Source organism: Oncorhynchus mykiss, chromosome 5 (assembly GCF_057628025.1).
Source record: "Oncorhynchus mykiss isolate SJ-2025 chromosome 5, ASM5762802v1, whole genome shotgun sequence".
Lineage (NCBI taxonomy): Eukaryota > Metazoa > Chordata > Actinopteri > Salmoniformes > Salmonidae > Oncorhynchus > Oncorhynchus mykiss.
In genome coordinates, this window is record NC_143026.1 from 77,011,214 (window position 1) to 77,031,996 (window position 20,783).

The window sequence follows — 20,783 nt, forward strand, 5'->3', positions numbered from 1 at the left end:
GTGAAGTAGTGACGTGCGACATACACCTAGCTTCCTGAAACAGGTCACATACTACTAATCACCATCTTGATTTTGCATGCTTGCTGTGTGTGTGTGTGTGTGAGTGACCCGCCTCTCATCAGCGTAATTGCTGAGGAAGTATTGGCAGGTATCCCCATAGGGAGAGGTACACGAGGAAACACACACTGGGCCAGATCCTATCCCACATACAAACGCATACACCAAACTTTGACAAGGGATTTGAGACACCCTTCCTAACAACAGGAGAACAAACAAGTTCCATGTTCTAAAAAGAGCTTGCAGCTTCAATCTTCCTGACAGAATAACAAATCCCACTGTGCTCTCCTCTGTAGCCCTGAGGCAGGCTGCGCTAGCTGCTACTAAATACATCTCTGATGAGGCCAGGGAGCCCCCTCTGTTGACAGCAGGTGTATACAGTATGTGTGTATATACACTGAGTATACAAACATTAAGAACACCTGCTCTTTCCATGACTTAGACTGACCAGATGAATCCAGGTGGAAGCTATGATCCCTTATTGATGTCACTTGTTAAATCCACTTCAATCAGTGTAGATGAAGGGGAGGAGACAGGTGAAAAAATAATTTTAAGCCTTGAGACAATTGAGACATGGAATGTGTATGTGTGCCATTCAGAGGGTGAATAGGCAAGACAGAAAATGTAAGTGCCTTTGAACAGGGTATGGTAGTAGGTGCCATCCGCACCGGTTTGTGTTAAGAACTGCATCGCTGCTGGGCTTTTCATACTCAACAGCCAGCCAACTATAACACAACTGTGGGAAGCAATGGAGTCAACATGGGCCAGCATCCCTGTGGAACGCTTTCGACACCTTGTAGAGTCCATGCCCCGATCAATTTAGGCTGTTCTGAGGGCAAAAGGGGGGAGTGCAACTCAATACTAGGTGTTCTTAATGTTGAATACTCATTAATGAATACTCAGTGTATATGTGTTTGTGTGTGTGAAGGCAGGGCTGAATCACGGGGTTCTAACTAGATAGTCTGTCTGTTGTCCTCTCCTGTCATAACACAGTCTCACGGAAGAGACACCAGCATTACTCTACTGATTTACAGTACTGGAATACAAATGTTCCTTGCTAGCTTTGTCATTCACCCTCCATTGGTTTTACAGTGTGTGCATGCGAGCGAGCGTGCATGTGTGTGTGTGTGTGTATAAATGATTAATGCTTCAGACACTGCACTGTATTTATCTAATTTCTCATAAAATCTGTCTGAGGCTCCAAATCCCTCCACTACAGTGTGTGTGTGAGCACGTGCGTGTGTGTATGTGTGTTCAGGGGCCTGAACCTGCTGCCTCAAATGTTGAGCCCCCTCTCTGCACTTCTGTCACATACACATGTGTGTGCACACGCACACATCAACCTCCAGCCAGCAACGGCCTGGTCCATTTCCTCAGAGGTAATCTTGTGATTTGGACTAATACCACAGCTTCTTATTATCCCAGCTGAAAGAAACACACACCCACACCCTGCTGCCAAGATGCTGCTGGCTGCCGCAGCGTACGGAGGAACTTCCTACAAGGTTGCGAGAAATTCTCTTCTTTGAGTTAAAGGGGCAGGGCTGGCATTATGGGCAGGCCTTAGGGGCCCTGGCCCGCCATATCGTACCTCCATGCCCTCCAACAATACTGAACAAAAATATAATTGCAACATGCAACAATTCAAAGATTTCACTGAGTTACAGTTCATATAAAGAAATATAAAGAAATTAATTAGGTCATAATCTATGGATTTCACATGACTGGGAATACAGATATGCATCTGTTGCTCATACACATTGACTACAGTTCAGCGTTCAACACCATAGTGCCCTCAAAGCTCATCACTAAGCTAAGGACCCTGGAACTAACCTCTGCAACTGGACAAGCCTGTACCCTTGCACACTGACTCGGTACCGGTGCCCCTTGTATATAGCTTCGCTATTGTTATTCTTATTGTGTTACTTTTTATTATTACTTTTTATTTGAGCCTACTTGGCAAATACTTTCTTCTTCTTGAACTGCACTGTTGGCTAAGGGCTTGTAAGTAAGCATTTCACGGTAAAGTACACTTGTTGTATTCGGCGCATGTGGCAAATAAAGTTTGATTTGATTTGGATCCTGAACTTCCTGACGGGCCGCCCCCAGGTGGTAAGGGTAGGTAACAACACATCCGCCACGCTGATCCTAAACACGGTGGTCCCTCAGGGGTGTGTGCTCAGTCCCCTCCTGTACTCCCTGTTCACTCATGACTGCATGGCCAGGCACAACTCCAACACCATCACAATCGTGGTAGGCCTGATCACCAACAACGATGACACAGCCTACAGGGAGAAGGTCATAGACCTGGCCGTGTGGTGCCAGGACAACAACCTCTCCCTCAACATTAAACTTTTAATTAGATCATACATAATATTTTATACACAGATTCAGTCATTAAAATCAATAACGGATTCACTGGACAATATCCATCACCAAAGTCCTGTGTGTGTGTGTGTGTGTGTGTGTGTGGGTGTGATGAATCATTAAAATCAATAAAGCGTCTACAGATGCATACTCTCCATCACTAAACCACCATAGTCAGCCAATTAACCCAGCAGCGTTTAACTGCTCATTCTGGTCACTGGGCACTGGGCCATTCATTACCATCAACCATATCTAAACCAGCCTAACACACATAGACACACTTACACACACAATATATATATATATATAATTGTATACTGTGCAACACAGCTAGGCTTTTAAACTTTTAGTATAACACAAGGAATTAGCTGTGGGCAATCGTTTGTGAAATGAAAACTCTTCCCCCTCCATGCTCATGTCTTGGACTGGTCTGAACCACCCAGAAGAGCTGCAGGGTGTGTGTGTCATTTTGTGTGTGTTTGTGTACCAGGGTCAGAGTGGGCCGACCCAGCCCATCTGGATCCAATGAGATGCTAATCCACTTGGTGTGTCACTATGGAAACCATTCAGGTCCCGCCCTGACCTGTCCTGCTCTCTGATGGGCCACATCAACTGCTGTAAAATGGTGGTGAAGTGTTACCTGTAAATGGGATCCTGCATCACCATCATCTTACTCTCATCCCACGTCCACTCCTTCTTCTGTGGAAAGACAGAATAAATTGTTCAGTGAGGAGTGTGCCGCAGACAGTCAGCCAGAGGTTTGTGTGTGTAAGGAGAGTGTGAGCGATGCTAAGATGGAGTGAGAGGAGGTCAGGACCTCTGTGTAGTACGTTCACGCCAGACACTTTAAAATGAGGCTGACCCCGCTGGCTACTGCCATTCACCACTGTGTCTCTGATTGCCACAGTAATGAACTATGACCTAGGGTGGGCTGGATGTTGAGCCCAAGGACTGGAGATATTGATTCAATAGAGCCAATCGATCCACAATCCACACACTGAATAAAGCAATTATTTCGCCCATTCTCTCTTACCTTATTTTGCTCCCTTTCTTCCCATCTTTCTCACTCAGTCTTGCTTTGGCTGCTCTTTTTCACTTGCTCTCTCTTTTTCTCACATGCACTCTTTCTCTCATTTTCCCTAGCTTTGTCTCCCTCTCTGTCTTCTCTCTTTGTCTCTCTTTTTCTCGTTCTCTCTCCCGTTCCCTATCCCTCATTCATTCTCATTATCTCTCTTTCTTTCTACACTGGGCTTTGTCCAAGTTTACTGAGAGAATATAAATGTCAACAGGAGAGCGATTGGAATTATTCCTCCTATTGATTTTTCGTTTCACCATTTCCACTCAAACATCTCTCTTTTCATACCTCCTTTCATCTCTCCATTCGGTGAGATGTAAATGAGGCGGTTTCTGGACGCGTTGACATTTCAGTCTTGGCCAGAGAGCAGGCTGAGAGACAAAGCAGACAGAGCCATAGAGTCCCATTCAAAATCACAACACCTTTCATTCTGTGCTGTGTTCAGTTCACTCCAGCTGTTTAGAACAATTCAACCAGAGATTCTGGATCTGGCAGAGGCATCTACTATCTATTGAAGGGGACTGACCAGGGTACAAGGCGCGTGTCTCTTTCTTTTACTTGGGTTATCAAGATAAATTATCATTCACAGTCTTGCGATCACTACGTCTATTCTCCTCCTTCTCCTCTCTCTATTCCCTTTGTCTTCCTCCCCATATAATTTTCTCCTCTCTCTATTCCCTTCTTCCAGTGGTGGAATAAGTACTACATTTTCATACTTGAATAAAAGTAAAGATACCTTAATAGAAAATTACTCAAATAAAAGTCATCCATTAAAATACTACTTGAGTAAAAGTCTAAAATGATCTTTAAATGTAATTAAAAACATGCTCCAATTAGTAAGTATTTTGTAAACCTCCCGCTTTGGGCTGGATGTGTCAATATGGAGCACCATTATATATATTTTTTACAGACAGACAGAGGCACACTCCAACACTCAGACGTAATTCATTTACAAACGTAGTATTTGTGTTTATTGAGTCCACCAGATAAGAGACAGTAGGGATGATAACACGTTATTATTCATAAGTGCATAAATTGGACCATAATTATGTCCTTCCTAAGCATTCAGAATGTAACAAGTACTTTTTGGTGTTAGGGAAAATGTATCAGAGTAAAGTGAACATATTTTCTTTAGGGATGTAGAGGAGTACACGTGAAAGTTGTCCAAAATAGAATTAGTGAAGAAACATTCAGATACCCCAAAAAACTATTTAAGTAGTACTTTAAAGTATTTTTACTTAAGTACTTTACACCACTGCCTTCTTCCTCCTTTCTCTGTTCTCTCCATCCATAGGATCCCATAGAGTTCCACAAAAAGGGGCCTTGGTCTGTGTGCACTCTAAAGGGCCTTGGTCTGTGTGGACTCTAAAGGGCCTTGGTCTGTGTGGACTCTAAAGGGAAATCCCGTCTGCACTGGAATCACTGTGATATAAGACTGTCTGGCAGTTGGTGTTCATGTATTGTTTTTTCTCCATACCTCATTCTAGGTCTCATTCTCCCACTCTACTGACTGCATAAATAAAGGTTCATTCACAGATCTGTGTTGGTTGGGATGTGTGGATGAGGCTTTATGAGCGATTGACCAACGGACAGCAGATATAGACAGCTGCATAATAGGCTGACGGATCCTTGCGGATATGGACGCATCCATTGGCATTCAGAGTGTTAAAAAGTGGACATGCACGCAAGAATGAACTCACGCATGCGCGCACAAACACGCATTCACTGCCCTTCAGAGTGGTCAAATGAAAACGACCACTAAGAACAACTCAATTAAGGCCTGACTGTAATCAGTGTGGAGGGAGGGAGGGAGGGAGGGAGGGAGGGAGGGAGGGAGAGAGGGAGGGAGGGAGGGAGGGAGGGAGGGAGGGAGGGAGGGAGGGAGGGAGGGAGGGAGGAAGCTAATGCAGCTAGGGGATATTTATATCAGGCCACATACCTTCTCTCTGTAGCCTCCCTTCGCCCTCCGCACCAGTGTTAAAGGTTGTTAAGGCATGTTAAAGGGTCCTATACAGGCTAAATGCATTACAGATTCCTATAGAGCTTAAGTGTAGCCTTCAGCCTTCAGTCACTGCCTTGAGCCATGTCTAGTGCATTAGTACTGTCCTCTCTTTACAAAAAAATGAATAGAGAGAGGAGAGAAAGTAGATCTCCATACAGGACTCCAGACAATGGAGGGTTGAGGAAGGAAGAAGACATCTGCTGAATACCAGTGGCCTTTATATACCTTTAGGCTTGTTTGCATACCAGAGGTTATAAGTGTACTTCTAGCTTTAATAGGGACTGATGTTAATACTGTAGTTAAACTGAGAGACAGGTGAGAGGTCACTCAAGGTAAACCCAGTTGAACTACTGTCAAGGTTTATTATAAACCCAAATCACTGTAAAACTGTCATGTACTGTCATGTTGTGTCTTGTCTCTGTCCTTTCCCTTCACCCTGTCTCCCTCTGCTGGTCGTTGTTAGGTTACCTTTTCTCCCCCGCTTTCCCCCAGCTGTTCCTTGTCTCCTCTAACTACCCATTCACCCCGTTTCCCACCTGTTCCCTTTTTCCCTCTGATTAGGTCCCTATATCTCTCTCTGTTTCTGTTCCTGTCCTTGTCGGATTCTTGTTTGTTGTGTTTCATGCCTGAGCCAGACTATCGCCATGTTTGCTGTAACCTTGTCCTGTCCTGTCGGAATCTGCCGGTCTATCTGAGCCTACCTATGTTTGGTTATTAAAGAAGCTCTGTTTAAGTTAGTTCGCTCTTGGGTCCTCATTCACTCCCCGTAACAGAAGAATCCGACCAAGAATGGACCCAGCGACTTCGGATCCTCTCCACTCAGCCGTCGGGATCCAGGGAGCGATGCTAGGCAGACACGAGCAGGAAGTGTCTGCTGCTCGACATGCCGTTGAGACCCTGGCCACCCAAGTCTCCAACCTCACAGAACAGGTTCACCATCTCCGCCTCGATCCACCGGCCACTTCCAGGGCTTTCGAATCTCCGGAGCCCAGAATCAATAACCCGCCGTGTTACTCTGGGGAGCCCACTGAATGCCGCTCGTTCCTCACCCAGTGTGATATTGTGTTTTCTCTCCAGCCCAACACTTACTCCAGGAGCACTGCTCGTGTCGCCTACGTCATATCTCTCCTTATTGGACGGGCTCGTGAGTGGGGCACGGCAATCTGGGAGGCAAGGGCTGAGTGTACTAACCAGTATCAGGACTTTAAGGAGGAGATGATACGGGTTTTTGATCGATCTGTTTTTGGGGAGGAGGCTTCCAGGGCCCTGTCTTCCCTATGTCAAGGCAATCGATCCATAACAGACTACTCTATTGAGTTTCGCACTCTTGCTGTCTCCAGTGGCTGGAACGAGCCGGCCTTGCTCGCTCGTCTTCTGGAGGGTTTCCGCGCAGAGGTAAAGGATGAGATTCTCTCCCGGGAGGTTCCTTCCAGCGTGGATTCCTTGATTGAACTCGCTATTCGCATTGAGCGACGGGTTGATCTTCGTCACCGAGCTCGTGGAAAGGAGCTCGCGCTCTCCGTCGCCTCCCTCTCCGCATCACTACCATCTTCCTCTGCCGGCTCGGGTGCTGAGCCCATGCAGCTGGGAGGTATCCGCATCTCGACTAAGGAGAGGGAACGGAGAATCACCAACCGCCTCTGTCTCTATTGCGGTTCCGCTGGTCATTTTGTCACTTCATGTCCAGTAAAAGGCCAGAGCTCGTCAGTAAGCGGAGGGCTACTGGTGAGCGCTACTACTCCTGTCTCTCCTTCAAGATCCTGCACTACCTTGTCGGTCCATCTACGCTGGACCGGTTCGTCAGCTTCCTGCAGTGCCTTAATAGACTCTGGGGCAGAGGGCTGTTTTATGGACGAGACCTGGGCTCGGGAACATGACATTCCTCTCAGACAGTTAAAGGAGCCCACGGCCTTGTTCGCCCTGGATGGTAGTCCTCTCCCCAGGATTCAGCGTGAGACGCTACCTTTAACCCTCACTGTTTCTGGTAATCATAGTGAAACCATTTCTTTTTTAATTTTTCGTTCACCTTTTACACCTGTTGTTTTGGGCCATCCCTGGCTAGTTTGTCATAATCCTTCCATTAATTGGTCTAGTAATTCTATCCTCTCCTGGAACGTCTCTTGTCATGTGAAATGTTTAATGTCTGCTATCCCTCCTGTTTCCTCTGTCTCTTCTTCACAGGAGGAGCCTGGTGATTTGACAGGGGTGCCGGAGGAATATCACGATCTGCGCACGGTGTTCAGTCGGTCCAGGGCCACCTCTCTTCCTCCACACCGGTCGTATGATTGTAGTATTGATCTCCTTCCGGGAACCACCCCCCCCCCCCGGGGTAGACTATACTCTCTGTCGGCTCCCGAACGTAAGGCTCTCGAAGATTATTTGTCTGTAGCTCTTGACGCCGGTACCATAGTCCCCTCCTCCTCTCCCGCCGGAGCGGGGTTTTTTTTTGTCAAGAAGAAGGACGGGTCTCTGCGCCCCTGCATAGATTATCGAGGGCTGAATGACATAACAGTGAAGAATCGTTATCCGCTTCCTCTTATGTCTTCAGCCTTCGAGATCCTGCAGGGAGCCAGGTTTTTCACTAAGTTGGACCTTCGTAACGCTTACCATCTCGTGCGCATCAGGGAGGGGGACGAGTGGAAGACGGCGTTTAACACTCCGTTAGGGCACTTTGAATACCGGGTTCTTCCTTTCGGCCTCGCTAACGCTCCAGCTGTCTTTCAGGCATTAGTCAATGATGTCCTGAGAGACATGCTGAACATCTTTGTTTTCGTTTACCTTGACGATATCCTGATTTTTTCACCGTCACTCCAGATTCATGTTCAGCACGTTCGACGTGTCCTCCAGCGCCTTTTAGAGAATTGTCTTTTTGTGAAGGCTGAGAAGTGCACTTTTCATGCCTCCTCCGTCACATTTCTCGGTTCTGTTATTTCCGCTGAAGGCATTAAGATGGATCCCGCTAAGGTCCAAGCTGTCATTGATTGGCCCGTCCCTAAGTCACGCGTCGAGCTGCAGCGCTTTCTCGGCTTCGCGAACTTCTATCGTCGTTTCATCCGTAATTTCGGTCAGGTGGCAGCTCCTCTCACAGCCCTTACTTCTGTCAAGACGTGCTTTAAGTGGTCCGTTTCCGCCCAGGGAGCTTTTGATCTCCTCAAGAATCGTTTTACATCCGCTCCTATCCTTGTTACACCTGACGTCTCTAGACAGTTCGTTGTCGAGGTTGACGCGTCAGAGGTGGGCGTGGGAGCCATCCTTTCTCAGCGCTCCCTCTCTGACGACAAGGTCCACCCATGCGCGTATTTTTCTCATCGCCTGTCGCCGTCGGAACGTAACTATGATGTGGGTAACCGCGAACTGCTCGCCATCCGGTTAGCCCTAGGCGAATGGCGACAGTGGTTGGAGGGGGCGACCGTTCCTTTTGTCGTTTGGACTGACCATAGGAACCTTGAGTACATCCGTTCTGCCAAACGACTTAATGCGCGTCAGGCGCGTTGGGCGCTGTTTTTCGCTCGTTTCGAGTTCGTGATTTCTTATCGTCCGGGCTCTAAGAACACCAAGCCTGATGCTTTGTCTCGTCTCTTCAGTTCTTCAGTAGCCTCCACTGACCCCGAGGGGATTCTCCCTGAGGGGCGTGTTGTCGGGTTGACTGTCTGGGGAATTGAGAGGCAGGTAAAACAAGCGCTCACTCACACTCCGTCGCCGCGCGCTTGTCCTAGGAACCTTCTTTTCGTTCCCGTTCCTACTCGTCTGGCCGTTCTTCAGTGGGCTCACTCTGCCAAGTTAGCCGGCCACCCTGGCGTTCGGGGTACGCTTGCTTCCATTCGCCAGCGTTTTTGGTGGCCCACCCGGGAGCATGACACGCGTCGTTTCGTGGCTGCTTGTTCGGTCTGCGCGCAGACTAAGTCCGGTAACTCTCCTCCTGCCGGCCGTCTCAGGCCGCTTCCTATTCCCTCTCGACCGTGGTCTCACATCGCCTTAGATTTTGTCACCGGACTGCCTTCGTCAGCGGGGAAGACTGTTATTCTTACGGTTGTCGATAGGTTCTCTAAGGCGGCTCATTTCATTCCCCTTGCTAAGCTTCCTTCTGCTAAAGAGACGGCACAAATCATCATCGAGAATGTTTTCAGAATTCATGGCCTTCCGTCAGACGTCGTTTCGGACAGAGGTCCGCAATTCACGTCTCAATTTTGGAGGGAGTTTTGCCGTTTGATTGGGGCTTCCGTCAGTCTCTCTTCCGGCTTTCACCCCCAGTCTAACGGTCAAGCAGAACGGGCCAATCAGACTATTGGTCGCATCTTACGCAGTCTTTCTTTTCGTAACCCTGCGTCTTGGTCAGAACAGCTCCCCTGGGCAGAATACGCCCACAACTCGCTTCCTTCGTCTGCGACCGGGCTATCTCCTTTTCAGAGTAGCCTCGGGTACCAGCCTCCGCTGTTCTCATCTCAGTTCGCCGAGTCCAGCGTCCCCTCCGCTCAGGCTTTTGTCCAACGTTGCGAGCGCACCTGGAAGAGGGTCAGGTCTGCACTTTGCCGTTATAGGACGCAGACTGTGAGGGCTGCTAATAAGCGTAGAACTAAGAGTCCTAGATATTGTCGCGGTCAGAGAGTTTGGCTCTCCACTCAGAACCTTCCCCTTAAGACGGCTTCTCGCAAGTTGACCCCGCGGTTCATTGGTCCGTTCCGTATTTCTCGGGTCATTAATCCTGTCGCAGTTCGACTTCTTCTTCCGCGATACCTTCGTCGCGTCCACCCGGTCTTCCATGTCTCCTGCATCAAGCCCGTCCTTCGCGCCCCCGCTCGTCTCCCCCCCCCCCCCCCCCCCATCCTTGTCGAGGGCGCACCCATCTACAGGGTCCGTAGAATTTTGGACATGCGTCCTCGGGGCCGTGGTCACCAGTACCTCGTAGATTGGGAGGGGTACGGTCCTGAGGAGAGGAGTTGGGTTCCCTCTCGGGACGTGCTGGACCGTGCGCTGATCGAGGATTTCCTCCGTTGCCGCCAGGTTTCCTCCTCGAGTGCGCCAGGAGGCGCTCGGTGAGTGGGGGGGTACTGTCATGTACTGTCATGTTGTGTCTTGTCTCTGTCCTTTCCCTTCACCCTGTCTCCCTCTGCTGGTCGTTGTTAGGTTACCTTTTCTCCCCCGCTTTCCCCCAGCTGTTCCTTGTCTCCTCTAACTACCCATTCACCCCGTTTCCCACCTGTTCCCTTTTTCCCTCTGATTAGGTCCCTATATCTCTCTCTGTTTCTGTTCCTGTCCTTGTCGGATTCTTGTTTGTTGTGTTTCATGCCTGAGCCAGACTATCGTCATGTTTGCTGTAACCTTGTCCTGTCCTGTCGGAATCTGCCGGTCTATCTGAGCCTACCTATGTTTGGTTATTAAAGAAGCGCTGTTTAAGTTAGTTCGCTCTTGGGTCCTCATTCACTCCCCGTAACAAAAACTGCGATAAAGAAAGCTTTATATAAATGACATGGAGAGCAAAACAGGGAGTATATTTAGCATAGCATAGAATGGATTTGCTCTCATCCTACACTCTACCCTGTCTGGAATGTTATCAGGGCACAGATTCACTCCTCTCTGCCACTTTACCCTGCCTGAAGCGTTATTTAGCAGGGCACAGATTCACTGAACTCTACCCTGTCTGGAGCAATATTTAGCAGGGCACAGATTCACTCATCACTCCCTCTCACTGCTGGTGACAGTTTATGAATCCCACTCACTCCTCCACTCACAACCCCAGGATATGACACTTCTCAGCAATGGCTGAGTGCGCAGTTTGACTGACTGGGGTTGGTTAGAAACAACACAACACATCCACTCTACGCCCTGCCCCTAAGCTCTGGACAGTTCAAATGGAAAGAAACTGGTTGAGAGATAATAACAGGTTATAAAAGAAAAATAAATACTCACTTTTAACTTTTTTCTGAGTGCCACCTTCACTCCATCCACTGAGACAATGATGTTGACCTTCTTCTTCTTGATGTTCTTCACTTTGAATTCATACTGTGGAAAGAATGATTGATTAACATTAGAAAGTAGATATTAAGACATTGAATTTGTATTGAGGAAAGAAAGATTTCTTAATATTAGTTAGCATATAAAGTGAAAATTAAATGAAACATTGCCCCCAAAATAAATGAAAGTATAGCTGCAAGCAGCAATGAAATGGGGTGCTGGAAGAGTTAAACATCCTCCCTCATGTAAGCCCCATGTAACAATTCAAAACACTTCATATGCAAGTTTCATGTTGATAAAGTGTAGAGAAGTGAAGTTATTAGGCTTTAATTGAGGATACAATATTTTATTTGAGATAGTTGTCATTTCCTCTTCAATCTTTCAACATATTGCTTAGCTTCTCTCAAACGTACTAGAGACAGACGTGATAACATACATTTTAAGTTTCAAGTCAATCGGATGTACGGTTCCTGACTGTTTGAGGTTGTGGACAGGTGTCTTTTATACTGATAACAAGTTCAAACAGGTGCCATTAATACAGGTAACGAGTGGAGGACAGAGGAGCCTCTTAAAGAAGAGGCTCCTCTGGTCAGTGAGAGCCAGAAATCTTGCTTGTTTGTAGGTGACCAAATACTTATTTTCCACCATAATTTGCAAATAAATTCATAAAAAATCCTACAATGTGATTTTCTGGATTTTTATTTCTCAATTTGTCTGTCATAGTTGAAGTGTACATATGATGAAAATTACAGGCCTCTCTCATCTTTTTAAGTGGGAGAACTTGCACAATTGGTGGCTGACTAAATACTTTTTTGCCCCACTGTATATTGAGCAGAAATATGTGCTAATTGGTTAGGATTGATAGAGGAGTCATTAGTATTTTATATTCATTTGAATTTCATTTATCCAGGGAAAGAGTGTGTGTGTGTGTGTGTGTGTGTGTGTGTGTGTGTGTGTGTGTGTGTGTGTGTGTGTGAATGTGTCTTTCCATTTAGCAAAAATATTTAACTGAAAGGTATTTTCTATGGCTGAGATCTCAAAGGTATTAGCTACTAGGGTAGCCACTTACAGGAATTAGCTGGCAGGGTAGCTAGAGGTTTTAAAGCTGTGGCTAGCTTCCCTACATCTGTAGAGTCGATTAGCCTTATAACTGCTGGTGTCTGATAAATCAGGGTTAAGCATAGGAAAGCTTCTGCTCTTCAAAAACATCACACACCATACCTTCACTGCCATAGGGATTTACATTTGCACAACTTGACTGGGAATAACAACTCTGCCATAACCAAATATGGGCCTAGCAGCCGCATGAATCAATGTGAACCTGCTGCCTCCATGTCTTTATATCGCTTTAATGTTCCTCTGGTCGGAAGCCTGCTCTGTGGTTGGTGACTGACTAGGCTGGGTGTGTGTGTGTGGTGTCTGTGTGTCCTCTCCTGTCTGCTCTGTAGCCACCTGCACCTGGTCCAGACAGACACAGCTAGGTGTGTGTGTGTGTGTGTGTGTGTGTGTGTGTCTGTGTGTGTGTGTGTGTGTGTGTGTGTGTGTGTGTGTGTGTGTGTGTGTGTGTGTGTGTGTGTCCGAATGCCTGTGGTGTGTGTGTGTGGCCAGACTGGCCACCTATCTCTTGTGTTCGCCTTGGACTGATGCCCTGATGTCTGATGCAGACAGGCCACCTGTCTCTTGTGTTGGCCCTGGACTGATGCCCTGATGCCTGATACAGACAGGCCACCTGTCTTTTGTGTTGGTCCTGGACTGATGCCTGATGTAGACAGGCCACCTGTCTTTTGTGTTGGTCCTGGACTGATGCCGGATGCGTGTGTGTCCGAATGCCTGTGGTGTGTGTGTGTGGCCAGACTGGCCACCTATCTCTTGTGTTCGCCTTGGACTGATGCCCTGATGTCTGATGCAGACAGGCCACCTGTCTCTTGTGTTGGCCCTGGACTGATGCCCTGATGCCTGATGTAGACAGGCCACCTGTCTTTTGTGTTGGTCCTGGACTGATGCCTGATGCAGACAGGCCACCTGTCTTTTGTGTTGGTCCTGGACTGATGCCTGATGCAGACAGGCCACCTGTCTTTTGTGTTGGTCCTGGACTGATGCCTGATGCAGACAGACCACCTGTCTTTTGTGTTGGTCCTGGACTGATGCCCTGATGCAGACAGGCCACCTGTCTTTTGTGTTGGTCCTGGACTGATGCCCTGATGCAGACAGGCCACCTGTATTTTGTGTTGGTCCTGGACTGATGCCCTGATGCAGACAGGCCACCTGTCTTTTGTGTTGGTCCTGGACTGATGCCCTGATGCAGACAGGCCACCTGTCTTTTGTGTTGGTCCTGGACTGATGCCCTGATGTCTGATGCCACCTGTCTTTTGTGTTGGTCCTGGACTGATGCCCTGATGCAGACAGGCCACCTGTCTTTTGTGTTGGTCCTGGACTGATGCCTGATGCAGACAGGCCACCTGTCTTTTGTGTTGGTCCTGGACTGATGCCCTGATGCAGACAGGCCACCTGTCTTTTGTGTTGGTCCTGGACTGATGCCTGATGCAGACAGGCCACCTGTCTTTTGTGTTGGTCCTGGACTGATGCCCTGATGCAGACAGGCCACAAGTACCATGTGCATTTTACGTTCAGCGTAGAAAACCCCAAATCTCAGTCTCTAGGCACATTCAAGTATTCAGTACAATCCACACCAGCTGATCCATACTGGCAAGGTTTTAAAAGTCCATTAAAAGTGTATCTGTGTCTGGGTGAGGTGTCTGCCCAGGCTGGTCACTAGAAATAGACAGCAATTTGGGATGTTTGAAAAGGTCCTGAGAACGTCGATATACTGAATGGAGCTGGTGCGTGCTGCTTAGAACACTACAGTTCACTATGAATACTGAAGATACCTAGTGCATCGTTTTTAATGACTTTGTTTTAAACCTTCCCCAAACCATAGCCGTAACCTTAACCTCTCAGAATGAGTGCCTAAACTATTAACATTTGAGTTGTTTATGTTTTAACCTTGTAACCATGTGGAATTAACCCTGTAACCACACAAAATCAAATCTTCAAAAATAATCATCCTTAATACGTCGAATTTCGAAGGGAAACAATGAGATCATGTGGGTCTACCTGGCCTGTTCAGTGCAGGGCAATTCCCTGGTAACATAATTACATATTTTATTTAATTCAGCAGTCAGGATTTTGAGCATAGCTCCATTCTCTGGAGGAGAGTATTCATTCCAGGAGAGTATTACCAGTATCTTTGATATTAGACAGTCTGCTATGAGGCCTGCCAGGAATCTCATCCCTTGCTAACCCTGTGGAGGAATAATCTGCTGACCACTACCTGTTACCAGGTCAGTGGATAACACAGACAGCTGGGATAGATAGACAGACAGGCAGAGAGACAGACAGACAGGCAGGCAGACAGATAGACAGACAGACAGACAGACAGACAGACAGACAGACAGACAGACAGACAGACAGACAGACAGACAGACAGACAGTGGCTGTCTGTGCGACATGTGTGTGTGTGCATACCGTAAGTGTTCATTGTGAGTGACCTCTTTACAGATTACAGCATCTATCTAATGCCTCTCAATGAACGGCTGGCACATACAGTATATGCATCTATGTGGCGTAATGTGACAATCTTTAAATAGGCCTGTCTATCCCTCATAATCCTGCTCCATCTCACAGTAAATCACATCAACTAGTCTGGTCTGGCAGGCTCGTAAAGAGGTGCCACAGCACATTCACTTTCAATTTCCAATCTACATCTAATACTGATGATAGGATGTTCAACAACACATGAAACGACCAAATAAACGGACCTCATTACGACAGTCAACACCACAATGGCTCCCTGCTAAAAAAGGCACAGGCCATACAATTTTTGTGCTGCCATTTTGAAAATTAGATCTTGTAAAGAAGACAGGGGTTAGAAAACGAATCCTTACGTAACAATAAAGACTTGTCATGTAAAGACTGTATTGTGTGTGTCTCAGCATGTGATCTATTTAACATTTAGCCTCCATATTGCCAGATAAGCAGGTAATTATTTCCTGAAGGTCGGCCACCAGCCGTTTGCTCTGTAATCCATCATAGCAATAACAATACCATCAGACAAACATAATGGCATCTTCAATCTCAAAGGCTATTTTCACACACATACAAATACCCCTTAATCTGATCCACCAATGAGACCGGGCCATCCATCGATGACTGTCACAATAATAAACCTTTTCAGCGAGTTTGGATGCAGCATTTTCGTCTCGCGCACGTACGTACACATGCAGGCACACACATCATCAGACAGTAAACCACTGCAAAATGTCTTCCAGAAGCACTCAGCCAGCTAGATGTCTAGTAGTGTTGATACTAAAACATAAAAAATGGTTTGGTACTAGAATTTTTGTTACTTTCGGTACTTCTGTCAAATGTTTCTCACGGATCAAGTATGTCTATCAGTGCAGCCGATGTCCCCCTTACAGCCTGCACTTAGCCTGCACTGGGAGTCTGAGCTGCATCATGTTAGCTCACCACTCATGCTGCACAGAAGTGAACACACTTTAATGGTCACTTTATCCCTACCAATATGAACATATCTACCTCAATTACCTCATACCCCTGCACATTGACTTGGTACTGGTATCCTGTGCATATATGCAAGTTATTATTACTCATTGTGTATTTATTCCTTGTGATTTTATTTATCTATTTATTCCTTGTGTTATTATTATTATTATTGTTATTTATTTTTCTACTATTTCGCTTTTTTTCTGTGATTTCAATGTGATTTGATTTGATAATGCGACACGACATGTAGAAATGTTTAAACCGTTCATTACTGATCGCAAAACAATGTCCATGCAGGCTAGAACACTTTACAATGGAATAAGATACCGGTAGCATCCAGCTTTGTGGGCTAACTTCTGCTTGCTAGCTCACAGCTGAAGCTAACATCAATTCACTACCCAAGTACTTTGTTTGTGATAATATGCTAACCATAATGCAAAATATATTGATTTCAAGGCTGATTGCCACCAAAACAAAGTACTTGGCTATTCATTCACATAATCGATCTCTCTCATGTCTCTTCCAAAGATGATCTATTGCCTCAGCGAACTGACTGTGTGTGAATGGGGTTCTGCCCCCCCCCCCCCCCCCCCCCTTCCTCGTTAATGATGTCATGAATGAAGCTACTTCTATGCAAATGTTGTTGATCAGTACAATAAAATATTCCCCAAATGGAAGGAAAACAGATTGTTTGTAATCTGTAGCCCCATGAAATCTGCCAAAACAAGCTCAATAACTCAATGCAGGCAAACACTCCAATTGAATATTCATTCACCTGTATTTTGAAAAAGGCTACATTTTGATTTACCCAGCTTATCAGTAGAGATGTATCATTCAAATAAATGATTAGCATTATGTTGTTATGTAGTTAGATTGGTAAAAACAACGTCAAATTGATTCTATAACTTATTAAAATGTTGACGTAAAAAATGTCAAATGCAATGATAGAGAACTAAAAAGATGCCCAAAGACTGAAGAGAGCAGTAGCTGAGATAATCTGTCTGGATCAAGTGTCATTCATTTTGGTATCGAGTATCACGATGGTATCGAGTAGGAGATAACACATTTTGGCCTTTACTTCTGAAGCACATAGGAACACATTGAATAACACATTCATAAATGGCAAAAAGAACAGTCAACAAATATGTCATAAGAAACAAGGTTTTGAAGTGTCTGTACTAAATCTAGGAGGAATAAAAAAACTAATTGTTTCACACTTATTTAACCCCTTTTTTTACAGTAGGCACAAAACAAGCTTTTTTAAAACTGGTGCCAGTTACCTTCAGACGGGTCCTGTGACACTTGTGTGTGTGTGTGAGTCATAGGGCAAAAAAGAGAGCACCATCGTGTCGTGAGAATCTCCCTTTTCCACAGTGGAGTCCCATTAGTTTGCAGCCCAAACGGTTTGGATGCTACCAAACAGAAGGTCGCACATCGACGGTACCGACTTCAGACGAGTCTCCTGACTGTGGGGGTTGTAGAGCAAAACGGAGAACACCCTCGTGTTCATGAGTCTCCCCTTCCCATGGGGTCATAACAGTTTTGTAGGTCAAACCGTTCGGACGCTACAGACGTTTTCATAAGACAACCGATTTTTGGGATCTGACAAACACCGCTCTCTAGCTCTGCCAACTTTCACCGCAGGTGCAGAAGTACGACACTGGTGGAGGTGGTGGATTGAGACGCATCCAATGCAAAAAAACAAACATCTCTAGCTTGAACTGACATTTTGATGGGGATTTGACGGTGAGTGAGTCGACTTTATGGGGTTAAACACAACCTAGTGCCCACATTACAGGAGGCCTTTGTAGCCCCTAGCCCCCACGCACTTGTGGAGATCTGAGTAGATTAGATAAGTAATAAGGTAATAGCTTCATCTTACCCTCCAGCCATGTTCCTATCATTCAAGATCTCCACAAGTGGCTCGGGGCTTGGAGTGTTATAAGACAAGTCACGGGGGACCATTAGATCCCAAATCACTTTAATTGATATTGCTATAATCAGGTTTGCGTTTTGTCGATTGAAGTGATCGGCCATAGGCCATCAATTAAAACTTAGAGATGCCCTGTGTCAATGGCTAGCGGAGCCATGAGAGGACAGCGAGGGGTTTCCATAGCGACTCGTTAGAATATCAAGATTTCTTCCAGAAGCATTCATCTAGAGAGAGTCATTACCATGTCATCATTAGACCCCTCTCTCTGTTATTCTCTCTCTCTCTCAGTTATTTTTCATGTTCTTACTCTTGCCCTCTGCCTTTCTATCAAGCTCTCTCTCTCATATCTCACTAAGGATCTATAACATTGGTCAATGGAGAGAGAGAGAAATAGAGTGAGAAAGAGAGGGACATAGAGTGATATCTCTCTCATCCCACTAGAAACATGTCATATTCACTCTGCTAGAACAGCACACATTCACCAAGCCTCCCCCAATGAAAAATAAAATCTATGGGAATATAGTATACAAACGCAATGGCCTGTGGCTGATTCAATACCCAGTAAGCAGTTCTCATTCAGCGATGTCACAGTTGTACAACCACAACAAAGCAATGTGTGAATTAAAGCTAGGAGCAGTTAGAGAGTGTGAGAGAGTACAGTCTGTAACAGTGCATCACCAGAGGTGGAGGCAGAAGATATTGAATGCTATCTATCTATAAAAGGCCTCCATCTTCTCATCTAGTCTTTGAAAAAGACAGTGGTTTCATCTAGATGTGAAACAATGGGGAGTGTTTGGGTTGCTACAGCAGCCAGTAGAAAGGAGATATCTCATTCCCCTCATCCTATTAGGAGCATTAGAAAGCTATCCCACAGCAGTAATCACACCACAGATACTGTAGCTGTCTGTCTGTTACAACACAGATACTGTAGCTGTCTGTCTGTTACACCACAGATACTGTAGCTGTCTGTCTGTTATAACACAGATACTGTAGTTGTCTGTTACACAACATATACCGTAGCTGTCTGTCTGTTACACCGCATATACTGTAGCTGTCTGTCTGTTACACTGCAGATACCGTAGCTCTCTGTCTGTAACACCGTAGATACCGTAGCTGCCTGTCTGTTACACCGCAGATACCATAGCTGTCTGTTACACCGCAGATACCGTAGCTGTCTGTCTGTTACACCGCAGATACCATACCTGTCTGTCTGTTACACCACAGATACCGTAGCTGTCTGTCTGTTACACCACAGATACTGTAGCTGTCTGTGGAATACAGTGCCAAACTATATTCCAGCTGTACATCACAGGGAAGAGAGGAATGTACTGACAGGTAGAGCAGAATAAACACACTATCGGGAATACAACGTACACCAGGGATCATCAACTAGATTTAGCCGCGGGTCGATTTATTCTTTATAATTTGTAGACTGCAAATTGACTGCAAGAAGCCCAAACAGATATATTTGACTAAAACATAATCATTCCAAACCTTGCTGACATTTGTATACGATCACATATCTCTATTTAGCGTTTTTACCGGTATTTTCACAATATTTTACACCCCCCCCAGAAAACTTGGGGGGCTAAGTAAAATCACCAAAGGAACCCTGCTGTACACCTTTTCATTTCTCTATCTCTCTCTTTCTTGAATTTCATATATTTTATCAGACAGTATGAAAAGATGTGAGAGAGTGGGATGCAGGGAGATATAGAGAGAGAAAGAAAGAAAGAGTGAAAGTACAATGAAGAGAGGAAGGGAAAGAGAGGGAAAGGAGAGAGGGTAACGAAGAAAAGGTGCTAACAGTTTCCTGTCTTGTCTCCAGCCTCGCTTTGTAGTCTATTCCATTACTGAGGTGAAGCCGGGCTCCCCCTCTCGCTCTTTTCTTTTCGCTTCTCTTTCTATTGACCATGGGAGAGGGAACGTGATTGAATACAGTTATCTAGTCTGGTTGGAGTAGAACAGGGATCTGTGTCACAACACAAGACAAACCCAATTTGGAAGCCATTTTGCAATAGAGTATTTCCAGGGCCAATCTATGAGCAATAATGAAAGTGAAGGAGTTCTGGGATTTACAGTTAAAGTCAGAAGCCTACATACACCTTAGTCAAATACATTTAAACTCAGTTTTTCACAATTCCTGACATTAAATCCGTTTTACTGTGGATATAGATACTTTTGTACCTCTTTCCTCTAGCATCTTCACAAGATCCTGTGCTGTTGTTCTGGGATTGATTTGCACTTTTCACACCAAAATACGTTAATCTCTAAAAGACATATACGTTAATCTCTAAGAGACAGAACGCGTCGCCTTCCTGAGCGGTATGACAGCTGTGTGGTTCCATGGTGTTTATACTATTGTTTGTACAGATGAACGTGGTACCTTCAGGCGTTTGGAAATTGCTCCCAAGGATGAACCAGACTTGTGGAGGTCAACAATTTTTTCTGAGGTCTTGAATGATTTCTTTTGATTTTACCATGATGTCAAGCAACGAGGCACAGAGTTTGAAGGTAGGCCTTGAAATACATCCACAGGTACACCTCCAATTGACTCAAATGATGTCAATAAGCCTATCAGAAGCTTCTAAAGCCATGACATAACCTTCTGGAATTTTCCAAGCTGTTTAAAGGCACAGTCAACTTAGTGTATGTAAACTTCTGACCCACTGGAATTGTGATACAGTGATAAGTGAAATAATCTGTCTGTATACAATTGTTGGAGAAATTGCTTGTGTCATGCACAAAGTAGATGTCCTAACCGACTTGCCAATACTATAGTTTGTTAACAAGACATTTGTGGAGTGGTTGAAAAAATGAGTTTTAATGACTTCAAC

General features: G+C 45.6%; 1 protein-coding gene across 1 annotated transcript in view; it reads right to left on the reverse strand.

Moving 5' to 3' along the window:
- The window catches only part of LOC110524577 (carboxyl-terminal PDZ ligand of neuronal nitric oxide synthase protein), a 166,569-nt gene that overhangs the window by 94,636 nt on the left and 51,150 nt on the right, over positions 1-20,783 (reverse strand). Inside the window, exons 3-4 of the mRNA XM_036978424.2 lie at positions 11,406-11,498; positions 3,062-3,120 (exon numbers count right to left, since the gene is read on the reverse strand). Coding sequence (XP_036834319.2) covers positions 3,062-3,120; positions 11,406-11,498 — 152 coding nt within the window. The remainder of the gene's footprint in view (positions 1-3,061; positions 3,121-11,405; positions 11,499-20,783) is intronic.